Source organism: Folsomia candida, unplaced genomic scaffold (assembly GCF_002217175.1).
Source record: "Folsomia candida strain VU population unplaced genomic scaffold, ASM221717v1 Fcan01_Sc009, whole genome shotgun sequence".
Taxonomy (NCBI): domain Eukaryota; kingdom Metazoa; phylum Arthropoda; class Collembola; order Entomobryomorpha; family Isotomidae; genus Folsomia; species Folsomia candida.
Window position 1 is genome coordinate 2,617,171 of NW_019091201.1, and position 25,813 is coordinate 2,642,983.

At 40.3% G+C, this 25,813-nt stretch overlaps 2 protein-coding genes across 2 annotated transcripts; one reads left to right on the forward strand and one right to left on the reverse strand.

Annotated features, from left to right (window-relative positions):
* Positions 1-31: 31 nt before the first annotated feature.
* Positions 32-1,390, forward strand: LOC110854017 (peroxisome biogenesis factor 2). The gene is made up of 5 exons (XM_022102404.2): positions 32-284; positions 351-416; positions 498-662; positions 736-936; positions 1,004-1,390. The coding sequence occupies exons 1-5, from the start codon at positions 177-179 to the stop codon at positions 1,277-1,279; spliced, it is 816 nt and encodes a 271-aa protein (XP_021958096.1). The 5' UTR covers positions 32-176; the 3' UTR covers positions 1,280-1,390.
* On the reverse strand, positions 1,333-25,268 carry LOC110854140 (ras-related protein Rap-2a). The gene is made up of 9 exons (XM_022102540.2): positions 24,681-25,268; positions 5,279-5,556; positions 4,771-4,845; positions 4,659-4,686; positions 4,492-4,571; positions 4,216-4,269; positions 3,974-4,152; positions 3,812-3,903; positions 1,333-1,922 (listed from the first exon to the last, which is right to left on the reverse strand). The coding sequence occupies exons 2-9, from the start codon at positions 5,522-5,524 to the stop codon at positions 1,801-1,803; spliced, it is 876 nt and encodes a 291-aa protein (XP_021958232.1). The 5' UTR covers positions 5,525-5,556; positions 24,681-25,268; the 3' UTR covers positions 1,333-1,800.
* Between the last annotated feature and the right edge of the window lie 545 nt (positions 25,269-25,813).

Below are 25,813 nucleotides of genomic sequence, written 5' to 3' on the forward strand. Positions count from 1 at the left end.
ATTTATTGTTTACCGGTTTACATTTCCCGCCATCCGAGTCTCACCCGGCTGTTTTATTTCTGTGTTCTGACACTGCCAGAATTTTAGGAATTTTTGTAAATAAAGAATATTTTCGAAATAATTAATTAACTAGTCATCAAAAGAGCTTTTTAGATAACTTAAGATAAGTCAGAATAATGAGTATCTACGTATCTCGTGTTGTTCAATTGGACGCTTTAATCCTGGACACCGAATTTTATTCCTTGATAAAAAATCAAGTGTTCAACATTTTAAATAAATTTCAGGTATTTATGAAGATTTCAATTAAAAGCTTTCAAGTTAAAGGTTAAACTAATTTCTACTTTTTACAGCTCGGAGGAATCGCTCAGAAATATGGACCGGAGATTCAGCTTCTCGCTAAATTTGTAATTTGGAGAGTAAGTAAATCAATTGAAAATGAAATACAATCAAATTTTAAATGCACTCATGATTGATTTTTCTTTTGTGGATGGATGTAGCTCAGCACTTACCGGAAAGATGCATCCATCGGCCAAACCCTTCTTGGAATTAAGTATTTTAGCGATAAATCCATATTGAAATACCTCTTTGTTTTTGAATCTGTGATTCCATACTTATACGAAAGATGCGTTCCTCTTTTAAGATCTCAACCATTTTATCCAAAGGTAAAGCAATAATCCTAATTTGTTAAGTTTGCCATGTTTATTTTGTACTAAAAATTGACAATCGTATGATTAGATAGAGAAACCACTACGTTATGCCGAAGATGCCATAAAAATATGCGAAATACTCAACTTTTTAATGTTCCTGATGCAAAATAAGTACCCGTCATTGGTCAATCGTATCCTGAAAGTGAAGATGACACCTGCCTTTGACCGTGTTAATCCGGTTGTGGGATATTCTTATCAACTCCGAGAAATGTTGTGGCACCAGTTTGCAGTGAGTAATAGATGTACGACACTTTTTACATGGGCGTTTATTTATGTATGCAATAATCTTGTTCCAGGATTTTTTAATTATCGTCCTCCCAATTGTAAACATCCATCGAGTGAAGCGTTACTTACGTCAGTGGGGGTTCAATTCAACAACATCTTCCACACCGGTCTCAAGAAATGGCGGAACTTTAAGCCACTCTGTCTTAAAGTGCTGTCTATGCAACGAGGATGCCGTGATTCCGCAACATTTTGACAGTTGTGTGTTTTGCTATTATTGTTTAAAAGCTAACAAAATGGCAGATCCAGAATTTCGTTGTACAAGTTGCATTCATGCAAGTAAACCGTAAACTTGTTCCACCGCAGATGAATGTTAGACTGTTAGTAATTTACTCAAACTTTGTCCTATGTTATGTGTTTTATTATGTTTATTAAATTCTGACAATGTATGCTTAAACCTATTATTTATTTGACATTTATTTATAAGGTTTCGTACAAGTGGTATCATCATCATCATAATCTTGTGAAGGTGTATGTACAGATTTATAACACTTTACAGAGTGTTAATTATTCCATATGTAATATTTATTATGTAATACAGATAATCATTATTGGTGGGGGTCCAGCAGTATATTGTATCATATCAAGTGTATGTACATTTATATGTATATTCACGTTATTAAAGTGGGGAGGACAAATGTAACAATTAGGTGTTAGGTGAACAGTATATCGACACCTGACAACAAAGGATGAAACCATTTCTACAATTAATTGGTTGAGTTGAAGGGGGTGCGAATAGTTAGTAATTATTATTTTTGGTATTTTTGTGGAGGTGGTGGTGATGTTGGTGTCGAATTTTACACGGTGGTCCTCAAGATATTATGCAAGAGTTCCGCTTGGAGTGTCGATCTCTGAGTGCGGCGAGCTGTTGTGGGGTTGGGACATGTACTGGGGGTGCGACTGAGGTCGACGCAGATGCCGATGCTACTCCACCTGAGAGAAAAAATATGAATCACATGTTTTTCTAAGGTGAGGTAAAAAAACTATAGTTACAGTTACACCTTAGTATGCATTCACCCCCCCCCCCCCTTCGAAAACTTTGACCGCGCCCTACAGCCAAGGGGGTGCGTTTTAGAGAAAAAAATAAAGAGACCGAAAAATCAATTACGGACATAATCTAGTGCTATTGAAAGGGATTTTTCGATATGACCTCCCAGAAAAAAGTTTTGATGGTGGTGAATGGTTGCGTTTCGCAATTTAAGTATGAAGGAGACTTTCTACATAGCTGGGTATTTAAATTTATGAAAGATCGCCCCAACTTTACTATAAAGGGAAACAAGAATTAGGTGGATTGGTTGAGAAACCAGCGACTTTTCCTTATAAGGAAAATTTCCGAGTGGTTGCTATATAGTAACTGTATAGTTACACCCTCGCCATGGAGTAATTTATAGTCTTAGCCCGTGATTATGGGACTCATGTCCGTCCATGAACACGATAGACTTGAAATTTTATCATATGCATATTGCAAAGCTAGGAAACAAGTTCAAAGGTGGGCGAAATCGGTCAAATGGTTGACCCGTGGGGGTCATCTAAGTGAGTGGGGTGCTATGTACCAGATTTCAAAATTGTTTTAGAAAGCTGAAATTTGGCATACAGATTGTTAATGGCTCCTAATGGAAGAATATAAACTGAAATTGGAAAAATTTTTGTCTAGAGGGACCCTATGGGGTGACCCTCACCGATTTTTGAAAATCGTCATATCGAGCTGAAATTTGGTACAGATAATGTTGATGGGTCCTAATGGAAGAATATGAATTGGAATTGGGAAAATTTGTATGTGGAGGGACCCTTTGAAGTCAGCCACACCTTTTAGAAATTGTCACCAATGGTTTTAAATATACTTAGCTTTAACACGTAAGTCGAAGCACAAATTTGAGAGTGGTCAGGAATATCAAAACAAAACTTGATATCTTTTAACTGACACTTTTAAGACGTATGCTGTAAATTTGAACGAATTAAATTGGCTACGATATCCGCAAGACTAACGGTGTAAACGTTCCTTTATAGCGTACAATAGTGGTTATATTCTATATTTGCTTTTAAAATTCAAACCTAAAAAAGAAATAAATAAAACAGCTTGAAAAAGTAAAAATTTCTAAGGTGAGGAAGTGCACTTAAAAGTATTAAACAAGCTCCCCACACCTCCACCCAGATAATTTTACTTCGCCTGGGCTGTCTACTGCATGCAAAAAATATCTGTAAATATTAATAAATGAAATCGTACATTTGTAATATTCAACAAGAAATAAATTTGTTGGACTTTATTACGTTGTGAAATTGTAACACAAACTGCTAAACCGGAATTTTATACTGTTATTAAAAAATCGGTTCTAATTAAGCCGCACAAAGACTTATTTAACCAAAAAATCTAAAAACAATGGTTGCCACTGTATAGCAGATATATATATTCAGAACTTCCTTCAACAAGAACGATGACGAAGTAGTTACCCAAATAATTAATTAATGTTTAGGGACGGATGAGCCATATGTAATAATTACTACCAAATGGACATAATTGGTAATACCCTAGCATCCAGAATGTACATAGTGTTGATTTGGAAATTAACCAATTCAAAAGTTACAGACTGTACCTTTAGGTCAAGAAATTAATTCTAATGTTTATTTTCTTACATGACACCAAAGCATTATTGTCGATATTTTTTACATGCAGTAGACAGCCCAGGCGAAGTAAAATTATCTGGGTGGAGGTGTGGGGAGCTTGTTTAATACTTTTAAGTGCACTTCCTCACCTTAGAAATTTTTACTTTTTCAAGCTGTTTTATCCATCAGAAATCGATAAGCTGATTATCCAAATTACTTACCAGGGAGAGACTGGCGTCGTTTCCGCAAAGCCGGACTGAGTCGATACGTAACCTTCGCTTGAGTTAGGAGTTCCTTGAACACGTCTGTGACCCTGTGACATATATATGAAAATGGTCACGTCATTTAATGATAATGCACCCATTAATAATTTTATTACCGACCTGTCTCCCGTTTTGGCGGAGCATAGGACAAAACCATGATTCCATCGATTGACAACTTTTTGTGCTTGATTCTCATCAACGCGATGTTCCTCGGAATCTAAATCTGTTTTATTTCCAACAACCACCAAGGGAATTCCGTCTCCTTTCGACTGCACGACTTGGTTACGCAATGTTAACATCTGCAAATGGTCAAATATAATAGCGTCACTTTTATGATGCTTGCATAAGTTTATGTAATTAACCTCATCGAAAGACGTGTCATCATCAACAGCATAAACAATAATGAAGGCGTTGGACTGCAAAAAATGCAAATTATTCGCTATAAAAATGACTCACGACATCATTATTTTTGGCCGAGGAAGCGTGGGGACAGAGGGACAATGTCCCCACGGTTGTTTGATGTCCCCATCATCTCCCCATGTTATATAAACCCATCCCTCCTCCATCCTACAATGTTAAAGTCCCCGCATGTCCCCACGGCTTCTGCGGCCCCAAACTTTACCGAATTATTAACTCACCGATGCAATGTTTAACGTTTTCATGGCTGGAAATTCATACGATCCTGACGTGTCCAAGATGTCTAATGTCAGTGAAGCACCTTAAAAAAGAAAATTTCAATTTAACAAATTAGTTCAGTTAGTGGAAGAATAACTTTTTAAGGGTTGCAAGAAATGGATCTTGTTACCTCCAATTGGAAAGTCTGCCCGGTGCATCTGTTATATGTAACGAAGCATTATGCAATTCAAGGCTGGAAATTGTAATTGTATTTATGTTACGTAACCCGATATCACACTTACCTCTTCCACCGTCCTTCTATACTTTCCTGTCCAAGTGTCATACAGAAATCGTTGAATTATCGCCGTTTTGCCCACCTACATAAATCACTCCGTCAGAGCGTGAAATCATTATACTCTCGAACCATCAGGGATGGGCAAAATATTTCGAGCTCCGTTCTTCCCAGGGTTGTTACACCCACAAAATCTAGAAGAGAAGGCAGCAGTCATTCGAAAATGCAAGGTTTTTGAAGAGATTAACTTTTTGTCGCTGTCAAAACACTTTATTTTTTTTAAATCGTCAAAATAATATGTATTTCGACAGATATAAAAAGTTAATTTCTTCAGGAAACCTGTATTTTCGTACGACCACGTAGATTCTCGCCTTTTTGTGGGTGTAACACCCCCGGAAATCTAAACCTGGGAAGAACAGATCTCAAAATACTGAAATTTGACAATGTATTTTGCCCCTTCCTGCCAACCATGACCACAAGTTTCACCAGATTTCATAACTTTATGCATTCATTCTCACCCTCGCTGAACCCAGCATCATAACCTTATAACCAAGTTTGCTGGGTCCTTTCGTCGGCGTGGATGCCGTCGTCCTCGCTTTTGGTGGCGTCGGGCTGGGTGATCTCCTAAACCTTGACGACGGTGGACTTAAACTGGGCTGCAAACTGGGTTGCGGTTGGAGACTGAGACGTCGCCCGGTCCGTGGTCGGGGTGGAGTTTGTGACATCGCTGCCGTATCGGAACGTTGGAGACGTGAAGGAATCATCTTCTTGAATGCAAGGTCTCCTTTTTCTTCCTCTGGAAAAACACAGCGAAAGGAAATCACATAATTAAAATCAGTTCCACGAAAATCGAGTACATCCTCGAGAAGAATTCTGTACAGGGAGTAGCACCATTATTCGATATCAATCAGTGGTACGTGACTTTGGGAGAGAATTCAAAAGCTCAGGCAGTCAGTCATAGGAGACCTTTTTACTCCTCTCCTGATGATGAATTTAGCTTAGTATGCCTCGCACCAGTGGCGGCGGAAGCGTGGGGACAATGTCCCCAGAGTGATTCGATGTCCCCATCATCTCCCCATGTTATATAAACTCCCCACTCCCCCATCCTACAATGTTAACGTCCCCAGCTGTCCCCACAGCTTCCGCGGCCACTGTTCACTCGCTCAGTTATGTATGTACTTGACGCGAGACCTCTTCACAACGACATGGGGATGATGATGATGGCCTCTCTTCTTTTGGTCTCCAATCTCACTGCATCGCATTCATGCCTATTCGGCCAGAATTCCTTAATTTCCGTAAACTAAAATAATTGGTATGGTTTACACTCTGCGTCATCGCATCGCATCGGTCACGTTGCGTTGCGTAGGACTACGGCTGCTCGAAACCACTTTTGATGCCCGAAATCTAGTCGTTCGTCATTTATTTAAATATAATGATGGATCCTTTCGAGATAAAGCGTTGCACAAGGACGGCCAGTTACCGCGGAAGCTGTGGGGACATTCGGGTTAACATTGTAGGACAGGGGAGGGAGGGTTTTATACAACATGGGCAGATGATACGGACATCGAACAACCGTGGGGACATTGTCCCTCTTTTGTCCCCTCAAGCTTCCGCAGCCACTGATGACCACGGAACGGACGCAGACCTTTGTATTCATTTCATATCGTACCAACAACTATCTCATCCCATGTTGCGCAATAAATTACTGGAGAAATGGAGATCATGTAAATTCATGGTTTCATTTTATACACAGCTTCCCTGATTTAGCTCCACGTCGGAATGTAATCCCTTATAAATAATTTTGCGATTTAATTTCGGTTGCGTTTTCCCATTCGAAGCAAAGAAACAATGGAACTACATACATACATGTACATACATACTCTCGTACACCTGCAATACATCAATTTCCCGACAGTCACATTCCCCTTATTTTCCGAGATGGAAAAAGACCCACATTTCCTCATTTTCTTTTGGCAATCTCTTCGTCCCCACTCTCAACTCTCCGAATCCTGTGACAGCTAAACATAGCAAGTGACATGTAACGGAATAATGGAAGGAAAAGAAATGGCCGGGATTAGAAGACCGAAGAAAATGCAAGGGTGTCCTTTTCGAAGAGAAAGCAGGATAATGGGTACGGACCACGACCACCAAGATAGCAAGTAAGTAAGTATAGAAAGCCTGCAGAGTGGACATGTGAGCACTTTCTCTCCCACTTTCTCCTCCAGAAATCGAGATGCAGATCCGGATTTATGACTTTCGGGGCAACCTGCAATTCTCGGTCGGTCCGTTGGACGACGACGGAGTGATTGATTGCGAACCTCTCGGTGAGACAGCTACGCCGTACTTCCATTAATTTTCACCAGCGTAAAGGAAGTCGGTGGTGGACGGTCCATATCTCACGTTGACATCGACATCGTTGGTCCGCCCCCTCTGGGTAAATTATCTTTGTCGACAATTCATCACCCAGAATGCGTTGTGTTTGTGTAGCTTATCTATCTAATGAGACATACGATATACTCATTTATTCTTTGGTTTAGCTTGTCAACGGGCCACTTATCACTTAAACATTATGCATCACGCATATCTTGATTACACGAATTAATTTACTTTATCGAGGAACAATGTTTACTACATGTGCCAATCACATTAGGAGAGAAATCAATACTCAAAACAAAACAGATTCCGATCTACTTGTATATTTTCCTTGTTAATTAATTACGTAGTAAAAGTTAAACCTCGAGCTTTTCAAGTCCACGAGAATATTTCGAGAGGATGGAATTATAAACTTTCTCCGGCTTAAAACAAACAACAAACGTAATTCCATCTGATTCCAGAATGAATAAAGCAAAACTCAACAAGCAGCTTATATCTCAAAAACACTACACATTTCATCCATTAAATCCACCTTGATATCCTGTCCCAATTCGTATATACAATATTTGCATATTGTTTACTTTTCGCAGAGAGAGAGAGAGACGAGTGAATTTTACTTTCTCCTCCAAATTTGCAGCTCGTTTCTCTTACAAAACAGTGCAATTCACATGAAATGTGATAGCGTAAATGTGGCTCGGCACACAATAATAAGTTTCATCGCCATTGTGCACCACTGCCACGGCTGCTTTCACCAAGTTCCCTCCGCTGCTGGTTCGTGGTGTGGTTGAGGAGGAGTAAGTGAGCTTTGTGAATCAATTAGTAACGGGATTAGGTGTCGTTTCCTCGAGCAAAAGCTTTGATCCGACGACGTCGTCGGTGGCGTCGAGGCGAAGAAAATGTCCACAAACAGCTAGCCCTACTTTCTCCCCGTGTGTCACCTTTGCAAACCGCAACCTAATGGGCATCCAATCTCCCTCGAGAACTTAAAACACCTGCCTGACTGCCTTCTTATTTTTGTTACATCATCATCTCACACCCGCCACCAACACATATGTGTCAACAAAATAACCGACTAAATGGATAAAGGCGACGACTACACTACGTACGGAGCAGAAAACTTGTTTGATTTAACCCTGCCGCTTTATACCAATATCAATTTCAGGCTGTGCTTTCTCCAAATAAATGAACCTGTAAGAAGAGTAAGCGATGGACAGTGCGTTAACAGGGGACGACGAAATTGCAGCAAGACAAAGAGAAAGCAGCCAACCAACCAGTCACATTACTTACTTTCACCAGTTCCATTGTTTAATATAAAAGAGAGGAAAAAGAAAGAAAGAAAGGTTCCTTCGTGTAATAGAAATTGAATAATCTCCTCTTTTTGCCTCTGGTCGGGACTAGAACGGTGTCAAAACTGCGAGTAAAACCAGTCCGTCCTCTCCCCAGAAGTGAGGACCAGATCAAATTTGTTAAAACGAAGCTTACTTACTTACGTGCGCCCACCTTGTCCTTCGTCTCCGAGAGAAAAGAACACTTTACTTGAGGAAGTAGACAAAATCACAATTTTGGAAAAGTAAGTAAGTACACGTCGTCTTCCGTAAGTAAGGTTGTTATTCATCCTCTCTTCTCTTCCCTCCCACGACCGATCTCGGTCTGAAATCTACAAGTAATTGGCTACTCTGTGTGTTTCCCGTTGTATCAAAGTGCTCATTTTTCGAGTCAGGTAAGTATCTAGTACGTGCAGAAAAAGATAATGGAGCTTGAGAGACATGCACTAAAAGATGACTACATTATTATTGCTGGGTTGCTTCGTCTTCATTGTAAATATATTTCATCCCAGGAGAAGAAGAAGAAGATTATTATTTTGTGCTTATACACACGCAAAATTACGGGCATAAGTCGCAAATAAAAATCTGGATGAGTCTTCATCTCGTCGTAAACTTTGAGAAAAATCAGTCAGTTTGGCTGGGGCTGGTTCGTTTAGTAGAAGTGAAGTTCAGTACAAACACTCGATAAGTTTGGTTTGGTTGGTTGGTTGGTCCAGCTTTCTTCGTCTTTAAAGGAAGAAAATGTGCTACGGACGAAAGTCAAGTCGAGTTTTATTTTACGTTCGTTGGTCCGTTACTCATTCACTACTACGAAAAGATTTGCTATATCCAATGTACAATAGTTGGGCTGGGATTGACGTCTCTCCATGTACTTGAATCTATCTCGATTGAATAAAGACTTTCACTTTCACCAGTTTGCCTCTGACTCCGACTTTCTTCTTCTCTTTTTTGTTTTGTCCAATGTGAAGGAGAAAGTGGATGGATCCAATTCATGAACATAAGTAAGTATAGCTAAGAAAGAAGGCATAAAGTGGCAGTATACGTAGTTTAGTTTAGCTGCATATGCCATTGTACTTTGTGCCTTTAGGATTATGTACAATATTCTTGGAAATATTGTTTCCGAGTCCGAATTTAATAATAAACTGACTGAACTCGGAGCAGGCGGGACGGGACTCGCTTATTTTCTTATTTTGCATAATATCTTTTAACAATATGGATGCATCATCTTTGTTATGTTTAAAGCTGGATGGAGGAGAAAGTGCCTGCTCAATTGTGCGTTCAGTGCTTCGTTTCTTGTGGATTTGCAAAATTTTTTGCACTGCAAGGCAAGAAAGGCAAGAAATTCGAGGTGCAAGAAAACAGGAGAAAGTGCAAGAAATGTGCGCCATCTATCCACGCGCAGTATGAAGCACAGGGCGCAGTTTATAGCGCCTTGCATTTCTTGCAGGTCAAAATATTCCCCTACAAAAAACCACTTTCTCCCCCTTATTTCTTGCAAGTGGTTCCTTTCACCCGAAACACTGTCCGTATATTGTAATATTATTACATTTATTACCATATCATCGATGCCATACGTACTACGTACATACTGCTATCACTGACTGACTGTCTGACTGACTGAGTGACTCCTGCGTTACACGATATTCATCCCATCCCGCTATTATATTGACATATTGCTTTCTAGGACAATATAAAGCTATTCTGTTTTCCTTCGTGTCGTTGATAAACAGACATCCGAGAAGATCCAGTCTATTTAACGTCGCCTTACATATTGCGAAAATGGGAGTCGAGATAAAGCCTTGTCCCGTTAGCCCGGCCATTTTCCTCGAAGCACATTCCAGGCCGAAATTCCTTCGCAAAGTGGAATGACATAATCTCAACGATAAATCAATGCTTGCGAAAAGTAGGGAGAGAAAAAATGTGGACGAGCAAGAAGAAGATGGAATCCATAAACATTTGACGGAAGTGCGAGAGCAGAGAAAGTCGAGAGATCGAAGGAATTCTCGAGAAAAAAGAGAAAGTTGATTCCTGGATGGCTAACTCTACTCAATTTTCTCGATTGTAATGCATTGTGTTGTCGGGCCTTTTGTGCAGGTTGTCTGTTGTCATCGCTGTCGAGACGTTGTCCGTCCCGTCATGTAAAGTAAAGTAAAACCAATTCAGTTGTGTCCTTTCGTAGTAAAAGTAACACAATAAAATTCATCTTGTCAAGTTTTTTCTTGATTTATTTTCTCAAATATGTGCGTATTCAGGACTGAAACAATTTGAGCTGAAAGGGTCAAATGTATGTATGTACGTAGGTACAAAAAATAACATGTGGTGAAAGCAGTAAAAGCTGCCCTACAGCGTTAGATTAGAATTATGGCGGCCAAGGGAGGAAGAGAAGAAATATGTTTCGTTTTATTATTATTTTTCGTCGCACTTTCCCATCCAATCTAATTCCCGGGCATAATTGGGTGTGGGTGGATCGAGCTGAACTGGACTTTTGTAGATTAAAAGACAGCAAAACAACACAGGTAATGCGACACATATTTGTTTTCTCATTTCCCATTGTTCCCACTTTCGTCACCACTCCATTCCGACTCCCTGCCAGGCAGGCAGGCAGACAAAAACACGAAAACACCAACTTGCCAAACAACAAGGAGAAAGTACAAGTTTCTCTCTATCGGACTAAAACCCAAGTGAAAGTAAATTGAAAATTGACTCATCCGATCGCATCCTCATCTTTCCACCTCTCTATTTGCATATCCAAATTTATATCCAAGCAATCAGTTGCTCATTTCCTGTCAATCTTGAAAATTTGCGTATTACAGATAGACCATGAAATTGCTTCTTGTACACGGTACACGAGGCCATTACGGTGGTGATGGTGGTATTAATGGGAGGCCCACCCGCCTCGAACACCACCATATTATACGACCCCAAAGTGAAAATTAATTTCCGTTGGACCTCCGATGATCAAAATGAAAGCTAAGTGGTAACCCAGCAGCGAACAGAAAAGTTGGCAGGCACTGGCCTGGTCGACGTGGTAATGATGTCGGCTCTGGATAGTTGATTGCATGCATAACATAACATAACGGAACATGAAGTGAAAGCATTGCTTGCTGCGTGCTTTCGCCCACCCACCGAAAAAGGGACACGCGGAGAATGGATATTATTCCATGCCGCATATGGAATGAATGCGAATATTGAATTTGGGATTAGGTGCAAATCCTCCTCCATACGAATAAAGGGAGAAGCCTACATGGATATCTGTATCTCCATCATTTTCGTTCTATTGCCTCAAAATACTAAATTGATTACCGACACCGACGGCCATTCTTCTCCCCGGCCCGTCGTCGTGACGGTCCATGTCCTTCAAAAAGTTGGCGACTGTGACGATACAGTGGCCGCGGAAGTTGTTCAGGGGACATTAACATTGTAGGATAGGGGGGGGGACGGGTTTATATAACATGGGGAGATGATGCGGACATCGAACAACCGTGGGGTCATTACCGTCCCTCTGTCCGCGGCCACTGATTCTACATACGTGCGGACGTCATGCATTAAATATTAGTTGATTCTCCTTTTGAAGAACCTGCCTCAATGAAATCCTTTCGCGAAAAAGTGAAAGTGAGTGAATGAACTTTTTTTTATCCGGATTTGAATGGTGTGTATGCATGTATGGGTTGGATTTACGTAATCTGATAACCCAACCACACCACCACGTAAGATTTGACACATATGTAATATTTCTCTCCGTGTAACCAAACTACTACACACTCGAGTTTTTGTTTGGCTTGAGCTTTCACCCCGATGAATACCGGCACTGCTACTGAATCCCTGATTAGTGTGTGGTGCTCGTGGTGGTGTCGGTTGATTCTTTGGTGGGATTGAGCTTTCTCCACGGACCGTGATCTTTCTCCGGTGGTGGGGCGAGATGCGATGTGAGGATGACAAATCTTTCTCCGCAGGCAGTTTCGTGAGATAAATGTCAGTCAAAATCACGGTTCTGTTATATGTCTACTTGTGTACGTGTATGTGTATGAGTAGTTGATTTCGTTCGTCGTCGTGGTGTGTGTGTGCTGATTGAATTTGGATCATTGATTCGAGCATCAACGTCACGTCACATATTCTCAATTCATCTTTAGTTTCATTAGTTGAGTAAATATACTCTATTCATATTTGTCATTCGATTTGTCTATTTCAAGCGTCACACTTGAATGAATATTCGTCGTCGTCGTCCTTTTGCTGACTAAGTAAAGCGAGTAAAATGGAGCTGTCAGTTTGTCAGTACAACAAGATAATCCAATCCATGTGAACATATATACGTACGTAGGAGAAAGCTATGTATGTATGGGTATATTTGGAAATAAGGCCATGTTTCGCATATGTGGAAGAACCCTGCCTTAAAATCTTTCAGAATTGCGATAGTTTCATGTCCATTAGAGACGACTTTAATATAGATTCGTTCGAGTGCCAAGTGCTGTTTTTTCGTACTTTTCAGCCCGACCCAGACCTTACGGAGGCGGTATGTCCGTCTGTAACCCGAACTAAATATAGCCGTTGAGATACACAACTTCGTAAATGAATTTTCAACCAAAAATTATTAGGGAATTTGCGAACTTTGCTTGTTCGCTAACTTTCTGCATCGAACGAATGAACCAATTTTGACCAACTTTGTCTTAAGATAAGCATAAGCATGAGTTTAAAACTAAGCATCAGACGAAATTATGGTCACGGGCTACATCAAGTCTGCCTTATGATTTTATCTCGGCCAAAACACGTGGCCTTGTTTCTGGTGCGTGTGATTTATTCATTTAATCCTCCTCCCCCCCAGAGAAGAAGAAGCTCTAAAGAGGAAAGTCCTTCCTATCGGGCAGGATTTTTACACGATGAAAAAAAGCTGTGGCCACGGGGACGAGAGAGAAAGCAGAAGCCCGGTCTGGTCCCAGCGCAACACTTTCACTTACCCCGCCCGCATATTGAGTCGTTTGTCGAGCTGGGTGGAAAAGCAAAAGTGATTTTCCTCCTTCCATAAAAATTCCAACCTTGTTGTTACTTATACATGCAGTTGGTCTGGTTGGTTGGTGCTACTCGGTTGTGTAAGGATGCTCAGAATGCAAATCAGAAAAAAGCAGGGTTGCAAATCTGGAACACAATCAATCAATTCAATCTCTCATCCGTCCACCCAATTTTTTCCGGATGGTTAAAACTAACAACGACTCTCTCAATTTTTTAGTGTAGAAGAGAGAGAAATTTTTCACATTTTTGTTCAAGGCTTTAGTGGGAAAGTTGGATAATTTCTGGCTAAAGGTAACAACGAATCTCTCAATTTTTTCAGAGAAATTTTCCACATTTTGTTGAGGTTTTGGTAAAGTTGGATAATTTTGCGTACAAAAATAACCGTGGGACCCTTTTATTTCTACGTGGATTCAGTACAAGTATGTCCATAAAAGTAGAAAATAACCCATTTTTCCGTGTTCCTCTTACCTCTTGAATGATGAATTTCCAACTTTTTTTTCTATATTTGGAACATAACTCATTTGACAAGTTCATCCTTTTTTCTGGGAAAGAGATAAGCCTCCTCGGGGCATAAAATAACCTCATCACATCACCTACCCGAACGCTCCCTTAATCAAATTTTCTTTTACTTTCACCCAAATAATAAAGAAGTGGAACTACTACTGCTGGATTTATTTTATATATTTCCGAGAAGATTTTCCAAGATAGGAGGATGAGGTGGAGGTGGTGGGAGTATTGTATTAATTACTTGGACGACGACGAAAACTAGGAAGCGGATCGAGGATTTTAGTACTCTTGGAAAAATTAATAAATCCTTTGATGTTGGTCCTTTAGCAGGAAAATCAATACTTCAGAAGCATCGTCATCATGTTGTTTTCGTTGATATTTACTTATTTATAGCTATTTTTGTTTGTTGACATACATGATCTTGTTGGTTTTGTTGAATATTCGGTAATACTTGGAGGCGGTTCTAAGATCTTTCTTTTTGCATATTTTTCGTCGTCTTCTTCTCAGGATGAGATTGAATAATATCGAGGGAGGAAAACCATGTAGTAAAAAAAGGACTTGAATTTTTAACGCGTCGTAAAACCTGCCCTGTCCACGTCCACCCACCACAAAAGATGAGTATTAAACCGAATTTGCAATTCAGTCGATATACCAACGCGACCACTCAAATTTGCTCCTTTTCTCCTTCCGACAGGGTGGAAAAAGGACGCTTTTTTACGGTTATTTTATGCATAAATATATTTAATACGGGACTTTTGGAGGTTTGGTTTTGTCGATTTCTCTCGGAGAAACCTCTGTGTTTTGTTTAGTTCAACAGGAAGAGAAGAGAAACCGGAAGGGCGGATATTTGCAGAGAAAGTCTTGTTCGGGGTCGAGGAGATAATAAAGAAAGTTCTGTGTTTATGAGGCTCTCATTCTTGAATCCACTCCGTCTGTGTGTAATACAAAGGATGGACTAGTTTGTACAACATATTTTTGGTTTTATTCATCCTGGTCAGTCGAGTATATGGTCAAGAAGGAAGGGTGCTTGATTTGGGAGAGAAAGTTGTTTCTCAACTTTCACTTGGGCCTACATTTTCCCATAAACTCGGGAACGATAACCATCTTATCGTATAACCCATCAAGTTCATATATATGTAGCACTTGAAAAACATGGTTTTGTGGGATAAACAGATTTCCTTCCTTAAGGACTGGGGCAGTGGCGGCGGAAGCAAGGGGACATTGTCTCCCCAGAAATTATACTTGTTCAAAAACTTAGTTCTCATACAAAACTCAGTCATTTACATTTCTGACAGAAGATTTTCATTCACATTCAATCATTTTCGTTCAAATTCATTTCACTTCACTTCATCCGACTTCAGTTCTTACTTTCCCCCATGTTTTAAGCATAGGGTGAAAAATCCTTTCGTTCACAGTCATTCATCTGAAATGACGGAATCCTTCAGTCATTTTCCATTAAATGACAGGAAATTCATTTTCATTCACTATCATCATGAGTCAAATGAATGAAGGTGAACAGGTATGGCAGAAATTTATCAAAATTCTATCCTAAATAAGCTTCTCATCTACCTATCTCGCACTGCCAAAGTGTCCCCATGCGTCCTCCCTCAACTTCCGCCGCCACTGGACCAAGGAAATGGTTAGCTCCTGGTTTCGTGGTATTTTACTTTCCTACTTTCACTCCCTATGTAACTAATTACTCCCAGTTCAAACTCTCAAGTCTCGAACCAAAGTACTGACTCAGCTCCATGGGGAACTCGGCGCAGAGAGAGTAACCAACACACACACACACAAACTTTACTGACGAAGTGAAACTAACTGCGAACGAACGAACGAGAGGGATGAGATGCAATGTATTGAAGAAGTATGTAAGTAAAAGCTTTGAAGCATCCTGCAGTTGACAGGGAGCTAATGAGCGGTGCCCATCATCATCTCATCAGTCAGTCGAGTTCTTGAGAGTTCTTGTGCAAAGAAGCCCCACCCACTCGGCCCACTTATTTATCCCACCCCACACAGAAACCCACCCTTAAATAGACAGAAAACAAGATCTGATTGCTTTGTACGATAAGCAAATGACGGCGGCTAAGATTAGTGTCGAGATGAAAATGTCAATCCTGTCAATTACATATTTACTGTAAAGGAAATGTTCTCCCGTCTAAATTTAAGGTCTGACTTTGTAAGTAAAACTTGGCCAATAATAACTTCTCCGGGATGACGAGGGTATCATGACATTATTGAAAATGTCATGTCACTTACTTTGTGTGTCACAAATTTGAAAGTACATGACTCACAAGGTTGCATTGAGTCATCGCCTGGTTAAAGTTTAATTTTCAATGTGCACTTTCTCTCCGTTTTTCGGTGGAAACTTGACCGACAAGGGAATACGTTGGGAAATATGTGTACTGGGAATTGCGAAATATTGCGAAATCTATGTGGCACCTTTGGTCGTGGTGGTGCTGGTTTTTGTGGGTATTCGACTTTCTCTTTGACATTATTGGGTGAGTTGGTTTAACAGACAGGTTGTGTGTACATACATGGTGACCAGTCTGCTAGTCGTGGTGGTGTCGGATGGCCTGAGTAAATTGGAAGTGACAGGCTAAAGTAAACCAGGGATTGATTGGACATGATCACCACCACCACATCTTTTACACCGCTTTTATACTCTTCATATAACAATTCGCTTTAAAGTGGTGGAGAGAATGGGAGGTCTTCTTCGTGACAGGATGGTTTTATTGCTGGGACGTTATGTTGGTTCGTGTCATGTTCGTTGCGATTTCTTGGTCGTATCGTATCATAAATATGTAACTGTATCCAATCTTCAAAGTGGGAAAGAGGCACAAAATTCTGCATATGAGACATGAGACACAATTTAATACGATGATATCAAACCACTTTCATCTCATAACTTAAAAGTAATCTCGTCCTAGAAAATAATGGGTGACATTTCTTAAGAACAGAAGAAGAAGATTTCATATTACACCATAAAAAATGAAGTATTTATCTTCGTACTCGCATCAAAACCCTATTTTTATTGTAATTTTGAGAATACTGGGTATTAAAAAAACTGATTAAAAATGGAAGTCAAGTATATTTTATAAGCTACTAACAAATCTTGAGTGACATCTAAATCTCAAAACATGACGACGATGATGGGAGAAAGTACTTGCCAGAAGTTATGAAGGACGCAGCAAATCGCTTTCCTTACAATTGCCCCAGCCAGACAGACGCAGACGTGGTGACTTTCACCATTTATTTCTTCGAATGGTGAAAGTCAGACACAATGCATTTCCTTGATAATTCTATAGAAGAAGGGAGAAAGGTGTCAATAATACGAGTGGGTGATTTCTTGAAAATTCGCTTGGTTTGTTAACCGTTTATTTGACTTTGACAATCCGATAGGTACAGATGATCCCTTACCCATGAACTTTACTGAGAACCACGGAAAACTATATACACAACCTCTTTTCACACCAAAGTCACGTCAGAATCATTCCAGTTGAGTGGGTTGAGATGGAAAGGTCGAGAGGAGAGGAGAACGTCTCAGTTTTCCAGGTCTTTTGAAGTCACCCGACGTGTACACTATTTTCGCCTGCAGTAATTTCAAGAAGCCATTAATTTGAAGAAGCATTCTGGGGAAACTGAACTTTTGTGTAGGTAGACTTTGCACCGTTTTGTGAGGTGATGACACTTATGGGATACACGTTACGTATTAACACTAAGAAATTTTACTACCGGATTATCACCGACTGGTGAGTATGGCATAGGTACGTCACCGCCCGGTTACAGCGAAATTGACACAAGGGAACACCTACCCCTAGCTTGGTGAAAGTCTAATACCAAGTGGAAGCATATCTACCAACCAACTGGTGACAACCCGAGTCACCTTTGTCCCAGGATTTTTTAGAGTGTAGTAATATGAACAACTCCGAAAATCCAAAAGTAGCCACGGGCCAACTTTTGTACTACGCAAGAATAATATTATGTCACATCAAGGCACACCACGCTTCCTACGTGAAATACTTGATTGAGCTGCTGCGTCCTGTTCTGTTTCAGGAATTTTATAGACGAAGTAATAAAATCAAAACTTGTTAACAACTGCTCCATGCTCGGGGAACACTTACAAGCAAAACATTTGAACAACTTAAGCTATCTCGTAACGTCGCGCTTTCACCCTTATTCCCGTAGAGTCAAATTTCACTATCTCCTCCCAAAGCTCCAATTTCGCAAAATCGTAAATTCCCTCCTCCATATAAATCACTAAAGCAGACTCAGTAATTAGATTGGATGTTGTCGTCTGCATCTACACACGTCTCAAAAAACGATACGTATCGCAAAACTTTGCCATACCAATATTGACAATACGCTTAATTCCCTTAGCAAAATAAGTTTCTGGTTTGTTTTCTCTATGCAGAAAAGCAAACCAAACCAAGGATTATTATTCCAATCAAACTTTCACCAAGGACAAACTCACTCGTATATAACATAAATCTTTAATAAAATGCAAACACTTTTTTAATTAATTGCATCCACCAAGGATAACGACGATGACGATGACGCTGCTTTCCAACGACCACATCTGTACTTGACAGATAGATTTTCCTGTAGAGAGAAAGTCGAGAGAAAGTCTCAAGTGGGACGGGTTGACTTGACGGCAGAATCACCATTTCAATACAAGCACTGAGATTTGGAGATAATTTCATCTTAATTTTCCTCTCAATAGTCTTACACAAAAACCTAGTCTGTCAGAATCTTAATTATTTCCATCCCGTTGCAGACTGAATTGGGGGACGATTTTAAAAGAAAATAAGACACGAAATGGGGAATCGACAAATTGAATGACATCAATGAGGTGGCAAAAGATGTATAGTGGAGATCTTGCTCTGATGAGAAACTTGACGAGATGAGATGTAAACAGAAATAAATGACTGTTTGCTTTCACTTTGAAGAGTTTCTCTTTTCTGTCTCGTCTGTTTCCATTACTTTTCCAATTTCGAAATAAATTCAAACTTCATTTCTTCAACTGAGGAAAAGGTGGATAAAATGCATTGCCCTATATTCAGAACACGCTGACTGACTTAAAATCGAGCCACAGGCGCATCTCTTTCCATTAGTTTGAGTAGGACGACACTACATGAAACCCGACCCGGTAAGTGTAGTCGTACCAAACTGACAAACGACCTGGATAGAAGAAAGCGAATCATTGACGTGTCTTGATTGGATCGCTTAATTACACGGAGAGCGACTTTGCCTTTGCTTTTACTTCGTCTCGATTTATTATTTCCAAACTTTGTCCAAGACGAACGTCAACATTTGGGTCGAGATTGAGAGAAAATCGTATCATTTTCTTCATCATCGCCTCCCCCTCGATCTTAATATGCAAACAATGCGGGAGATAGGATAGGACGGAGAAAGTTATGTCATTGGATGGGACCTGTGTGTATGCGGATGACGTCTTCACAACCAAATGAAAGTAAGCAGAAGCCAAAAAGTGTCTCATCTTCTGGGTTAATGATTATTATGAAAATGAGCAGGACGCAGTTTCCTCTTTCTTTCTTTTCATTCGCCGACCTGCCCTTTTTTTCTTTTCAGGACGTACTTATTATCTGTGTGAATACGGAGAAGAAAATATGTCTGGGAAGAGATGAGACTTTCTTTTCCTTGTGAACTTGAGAGACATCATTAATATTCCGTTATCTGCGACATTCATGGAAAATGCAGTCGACCCGACAAACATGATGATGTGGACGTAGGGAAAGTTTAAATCTGCGACGACTCATTTATTTTTAGGGGAAAAAACAGCTTGTTTGAATTTCATCATGCTTGAATAAACGGTACAGTGGCTACTAGAAGAGTGCGTACTTTCTCCACCACCACTCAAAAAAAATTGGACGTAGTCAGTTCAACTCCAACGGGTCGTAAATAACAAAAGTTTTACAAACAATTTTATGCATTATTAACTCCAAGTTTGGCCGGGCTGCCTTGTTTATTTTAGGGAAAGGAGGAGAAAATAATTATAGTGCAAAGTATCGGGCATCGTTTCGTATAAGGGTGAAATTGTGCAATACCGTATTGCCAACTATTTTCTGCAACACTTTAAATTAATAAAAACTAGGGTATCGTTGTCCTCCATCTGCCACTTTTAAATATTTCCCCGAGGACAAATTCGCCCTGAATTATTAAGCTCGCCAGCTTGGAGCTTAAAACGTGCTATACATTTATATATGGGGAAGTATATCGGTGTATTAAGTAAGTGAGTGAAAGTCGGCACGTCATTTGGCTAATATTACGTTGCTACTTTCACCGCGTTGCTTTCACTCCGCGTCCGCCGTCCTTATTCGTATTCGTCCAGTAGCTTTCTCCAACGTGTTGAAGGAATATTACTCCGGATTGGAAAGTAGCGAATGTTTATACAAGATCCCGAACAGCTCGGGTGTGAATAAAAGCTTTTGTCTTACTTTTATCGTTTTAGGCCTTTTAAGATGGCCTTATAGATTTACCCAGATGTCTGTCTGTCCGTCCGTCTGTGCGTCCGTCTGTGCGCACGATAACTCTCTTTAAACCAAAGCTATCGAGTTGAAATTTTGCATGCTTCATCTTCGGGTAAAAAGTAAGGATGAGTTCGGAGATGGGCATGATCGGTCAAGTGGTTGGCCAGTGGGGGTCCTTTCCACCCAAATGTGTTGCCATTAACTACCAAGATGGCATTAATGCCATCTTAAAAGGCCCCGCAAAGGTGCTAGGAGTAGGTTTTTCTGGCTATTTTTCTCAACTTGTCACTTGGAAAAAATATCGAAACCCTCAATGTATTAAACACCATATTGTACATGAAGGAATTTTTCGAAATTCGAATCCTGTGTTTGATCCGGATTCTGCCCGAATCCGGATCTCGAAACGCCGGAATGCGTGGTATCCACAAAGGATTCAAATCAGGAATAGAATCTCCCAAACTTGAGATTCGGATTCCATTTTTGAAAGAAAATGGGCTCTAAACATTGTCCACAATATCATAAATATATGTATTCATTACGATAACATGTGGCCTACACGTGCAGAATCCTTTATTCTCGACCTAAATAATTCATGGTATCATTGTTCACAAAATTGATGAAGAAAAACAACCCCAATTCATTTTCAATGGTTCAGACAAAGTCGATCGTGAACAATGGAAACTTTTAGGCCTGGCCAAAGGGTAAAATCAGGATAAAAAGGTGCATAAACATAATTTCTAATAAAGTTGTTTGTATCCCCGCGCTGCCCGTGGCAGGACTGAACTGAACTTAGTGTGTGTACGACTCGAATTTCCTTCCTCTTTTCTAGTATTATTCATGCTAATTTTGCTGCTTTCACTCTCACTCCAAGTCTGCATTTTAGATGACAAGTTGACAATCCCAACTGGTTTTATTACTAGAAGAAGAAGAAGCAGAAATGGAGGGAAGAGTGAAAGTAGTTGGTCTGCTACGAACCTCATAATAAGTAACTTGTCGTCTTCCATCTTCTTCACGAGGAGCAGCCAACTGATGGATGTAGTAAAAAGGAAGACTTTTTGACAAGTTCGAGTCAACTTGTATGTAATCTCCTCCTCCTCCTACGAAGGAGGACGTAAAATGGCGTAAAACTTGCTACACAATGAAACCAGAAGCTCAAGTAGCCCACTAAGAGGAATAAGATGACGAGGATGATTCACACTTTCACCAACATATCCCCTCCTCCTCCCGGTGACAATACGGAATAATACTCGACATGAATGACACTAATCCAACCAAGTGGTGGTTGGTTCTTGTACTTGTGCTGACAATCTAACGCCTACAAGACAACGTACCATCTAAAATTACGGGTTTACTTTCACTGCAAAGTTTCCAAGTTCAATACCATTTTCACCCAAAGTTTGTGAGTCAACTAGCATTTTCACCTTTCCTTGTGCTTAACTTTTGTGCTTGCGGAAAAGATTTCCTCGTTCACCAACGAACATTACGTATCTGACAAATGGGGAAAATCATTTACTTTCTGGTCCTGAGTGGCTTCTCACTCTCTTTTCGAGCTCACATTTCTCTCTCGCCTCCTGTCCGTCCGTTCAGAAGATGCAACAGGACGCAGACATCTTGATGAGATGATGATGAGAGGTTTGATACCTTTAAGCCATAACTTTTCAGCTTTCACTGCTTCCCTTTTGCCAAGAAGAAGAAGGTGAAAGCAGTGAAGGAAGGAAGTGCATGGAAATGAAAGGCTTCTTACTTATCGATCCAGGCACTACACGGACTACACAATTCTAGAATATCAGTCCGGGCAGAAAAGGAGGTGATGGGAAGAGGTATCTCCAAAAGTACTGCGAACCAACACAGAGTTTAAAGCGAGCGAAAAAATTGGAGAAATCGATTCCCAACCAGCAGTGGCAGTAGGAAAGTCCCGTCCAAAACCTGGTAGGAACCATCTCCATCAAAAACCCCACTCCAGGAAATTGAATTGGAATAGGCGAACAACATTGAGACGAAAAATTCCTAGAAAAAGCAGTAACACACCTTGCTTTCCCTCGAGTTACTTTCGTCGTCCACCTGTTCTTTCCATCATCAACAGTTGGTTGGTTGGTTGGGTATGGAAAAGTCTGCCCATTTACTGCTTGTTGCTTGCCTCGCATCAATTATGCAATGCAAATAGCACGCCATTCATATCACGGTATGTCATCCAGCTCGAGACCAGACCAGAAAACCAAACCACTTACTTTCTCCTCTCCCTTCCTTCATCTCCCTAATGCATGACATTCTTGAAATAATAATAAAACCGAAACCAAAACCAGTATATTGGAATGTGAGGAAGGAGAGAAGGAAGAGAAAAATTCGAGAAATTGAATTCAACTTTCACCCCTCCACTCCAAGTCATGTTTTTGCATCCGTTCACTTTTTTTGACAGCTCGCACATATGCAGCAGGAGGAAAGCAACAAAGCCACCAGATTTCCACCAAGAGTAAAATATTTCTCTCAAATTTTGCCCTGAAAACGTTGAGTGAAAACAATTTGTTTCTCCATCCTGAATCACGCTGGGACAATGATGTTTCATAAATCATATCCTTCCGAGAGGGAAAGAAAAAGGAGAAAGAGTTTCCATAATTCTGAGAGGCAAGCTAATACTGAAGAAGGACCGATAGAGAAAGTGACGCCTACATCGCCACCGCCATCATCATCATCGTCATCATCCTCTTTGAATTATTTTTTATCCCAGCCTATGTTTGGTGGGTGTGTTGCATATGTGAAATTTCCCACAGAAGTGAAAAACGAAGAGAAAAGTCTGCTACTTTGGAGGAGGAGGAGAAAGTCAAGTCGAGCATTCTACTTATAAGAAAGATACACAAAGATAAACAACACGAGAGAGGAGAAAGTTGGCCACCACTTTTTCCGACTGGCTTTTTCTTTCTTTCTCGTCTGCTTCCCGTGGTCGTGCGGTGTGGCGAAACTTTAATTTTCTAAACTAACCTCCATCCTTTTACTTCCTGCCACCATATTATGAACCGCATCGTCTGGCAATGGAGGTGGACCAGCGTATGCCCTCCGATTTTCAGTAAAATAGTGTCAATCGATCATAAATTTAATTGTTATGAAATTTGCGAAAGACACGAACTCTCAATGGGCACGTTTGGCAGAGATATTTGCATCCGAAGAGGAGAAAGCGCGCAGTAAATTTAGAAACTATGCAATTTGTCGATTTTAAGGCGCGCTTTCTCCTCTTCGGATGCAAACATCTCTGCCAAACATGCCAATTGGGAGATTGTATCTTTCGCAAATTTCATACTAATTAAATTCTGAATCGATTGGCGCTATTTTGCCCAAAATCGGATCTCATACGCTGGTCCACCTCCATTCTGAGTCACATTCCTCTCTCTCTCTCACTCCCTCAAGATACTCCCCCATGGTAATTGTAAGAAGAAGAAGAAGAGAAATGAGCACGGCGGTGGCACTGGGACTTGGGCATTGTTGTGGCTTAAGGCTTTTAACCATGAGGTTGTGAAGCTAATGACTTGGTAATTCGGAAAGTTTTATGTAAGCGAAACCTCCGCTGAAATTGGAGGCAGAAGAAACGCTGGCGGCGTGAAAAGAAAGACGAAGGTATAAGAAAGAAAGTGGCTCCGTGAAGAAAACCAACTTGACTCCTCGGTCAAATACATGGTTGGTCGGCACTTATTTACTTGTGCAACTTATTTAATTCAATCCTCTCTTCTGCACTGACTGCGCTGTTTTATGGTTGGTCTCAAGAAAACCTCACGATGTACAAGTACGTACTTTGAGCAGTTTGATGCTGCTGCTGCTTTATTTTACAAGAAAGCAGCAATGTAAGTAAAGTGATGTGATGGACCCATTCTTCGGATCCACTCCGGCTTTAAATTGCCTACAGAGTTGAACTACAGGTCTGTTCTGGAAATAGCCACGGGTGAGAGAAAGTAGGAGAGGAGAGAAAGTGTAAGCTCCAACACTTCAAGTACTTTCGAGCGGTTTTGTTTTACTTACTTTTAGTGCTAAAAAATGTTGATAATGGGTTTTCATTCTTTGCACAAGAAGTGCTGCCTGGGTAAATTCGTGTAGTTAACAAATTTACAATCTACATAATTTGTTGGGCATACAGTTTTTGGAGGAAAGTTGTTAATTTTTTCTTGATGGGGAACTAATTTACTGATTTAGTTTGAAATATGTACATACACGTGCGGTGAAAGTTGAACGTTTCTTACCTTGATTTGTATCGCTTTCTGTGGTGGTAAAATCTAGCCTTGGGGTTGTTGAGGTTGATTCACTCTGGGATTTTTCAAGAGGAGAGGAAAAACCCGGGCGTTTGTGGCACCGTTCGAAAGCCGTTTTTACAAAATGGGTGCCTTATTAATAGGCAATAGCTTCAGTTCATAGTCACTCCTCAAATTATTTTTTGGATAAAATAGAAACAAGGGTTGAATATGTTGCCAAAAAATATTTGCGTGGCGAAGAAATCGTATTGTCGAGTTTTTGTCTCACTCGGTCCTTGTGATCTAATCTTATAATCCTTCAAATATGTAAGGAGAAATTCTTGTAACACGACTTTTGTGATAACTAGCCCAATGTTTTTTTTACTACTTGTGTGCCAAACCAAATCAGATCCAATCCAATCAGATAACTTTCTCTTGAGGGGAAAGAGATAAAAAAAGTGAAGAATGAAAGAACGTGCTATGTATTTTCCTATACGATTGGCTTGGTTATTTGGTGTAGATGGTAAAATAAAGTGTGTGTGTAAATGTGGGAGATAGATGCGAATCGGGTGCCAGTTCCCTCCACACTGGTCGCTCAGTCCGACGGGATCGCTACTTTCACCAGTTTTTCACCACCACCACTCGGACAGAGTTCTGGGCGAATTTGGTGGTGGTACAGTTTTGCCATTCATATTATTCCTCACTCACTCCCACACCCACCTCCCACTACTTTTTCGAGCAGAAGCACCACTATCTAAATTAGTGAGACTGCATGTTTAATCAAGTCAAATAAATGTAATCACTTTCACCGGTGAGAATCCACGTCCTGCCTGGCTCGCTGGCTCGCTAGTCCTTTTCAATGAAAGCTGTTCCCTTTTTGTTGCCAGCTTTCTTTCTTTCATTCTCTACTTTTTCCTTTGTTTAAACTACTATTTAATTTCCAGTCGACTAGTCAGCGAGGCAACTTGTTAGTGAAGTGATGCAGCAAATTCACAAGTTTATAAGCGACTCGTGTAGTATCATAGCTTCACCTTTGTCCTTTTTTTACGGGACACACCGTAGGGAAAAATCAACCATGTAATGGATGAGAGTAAGTACTTATTTAATGTCGTCCTCTTCGTTGAAATGACAGTTTCTCCATGACT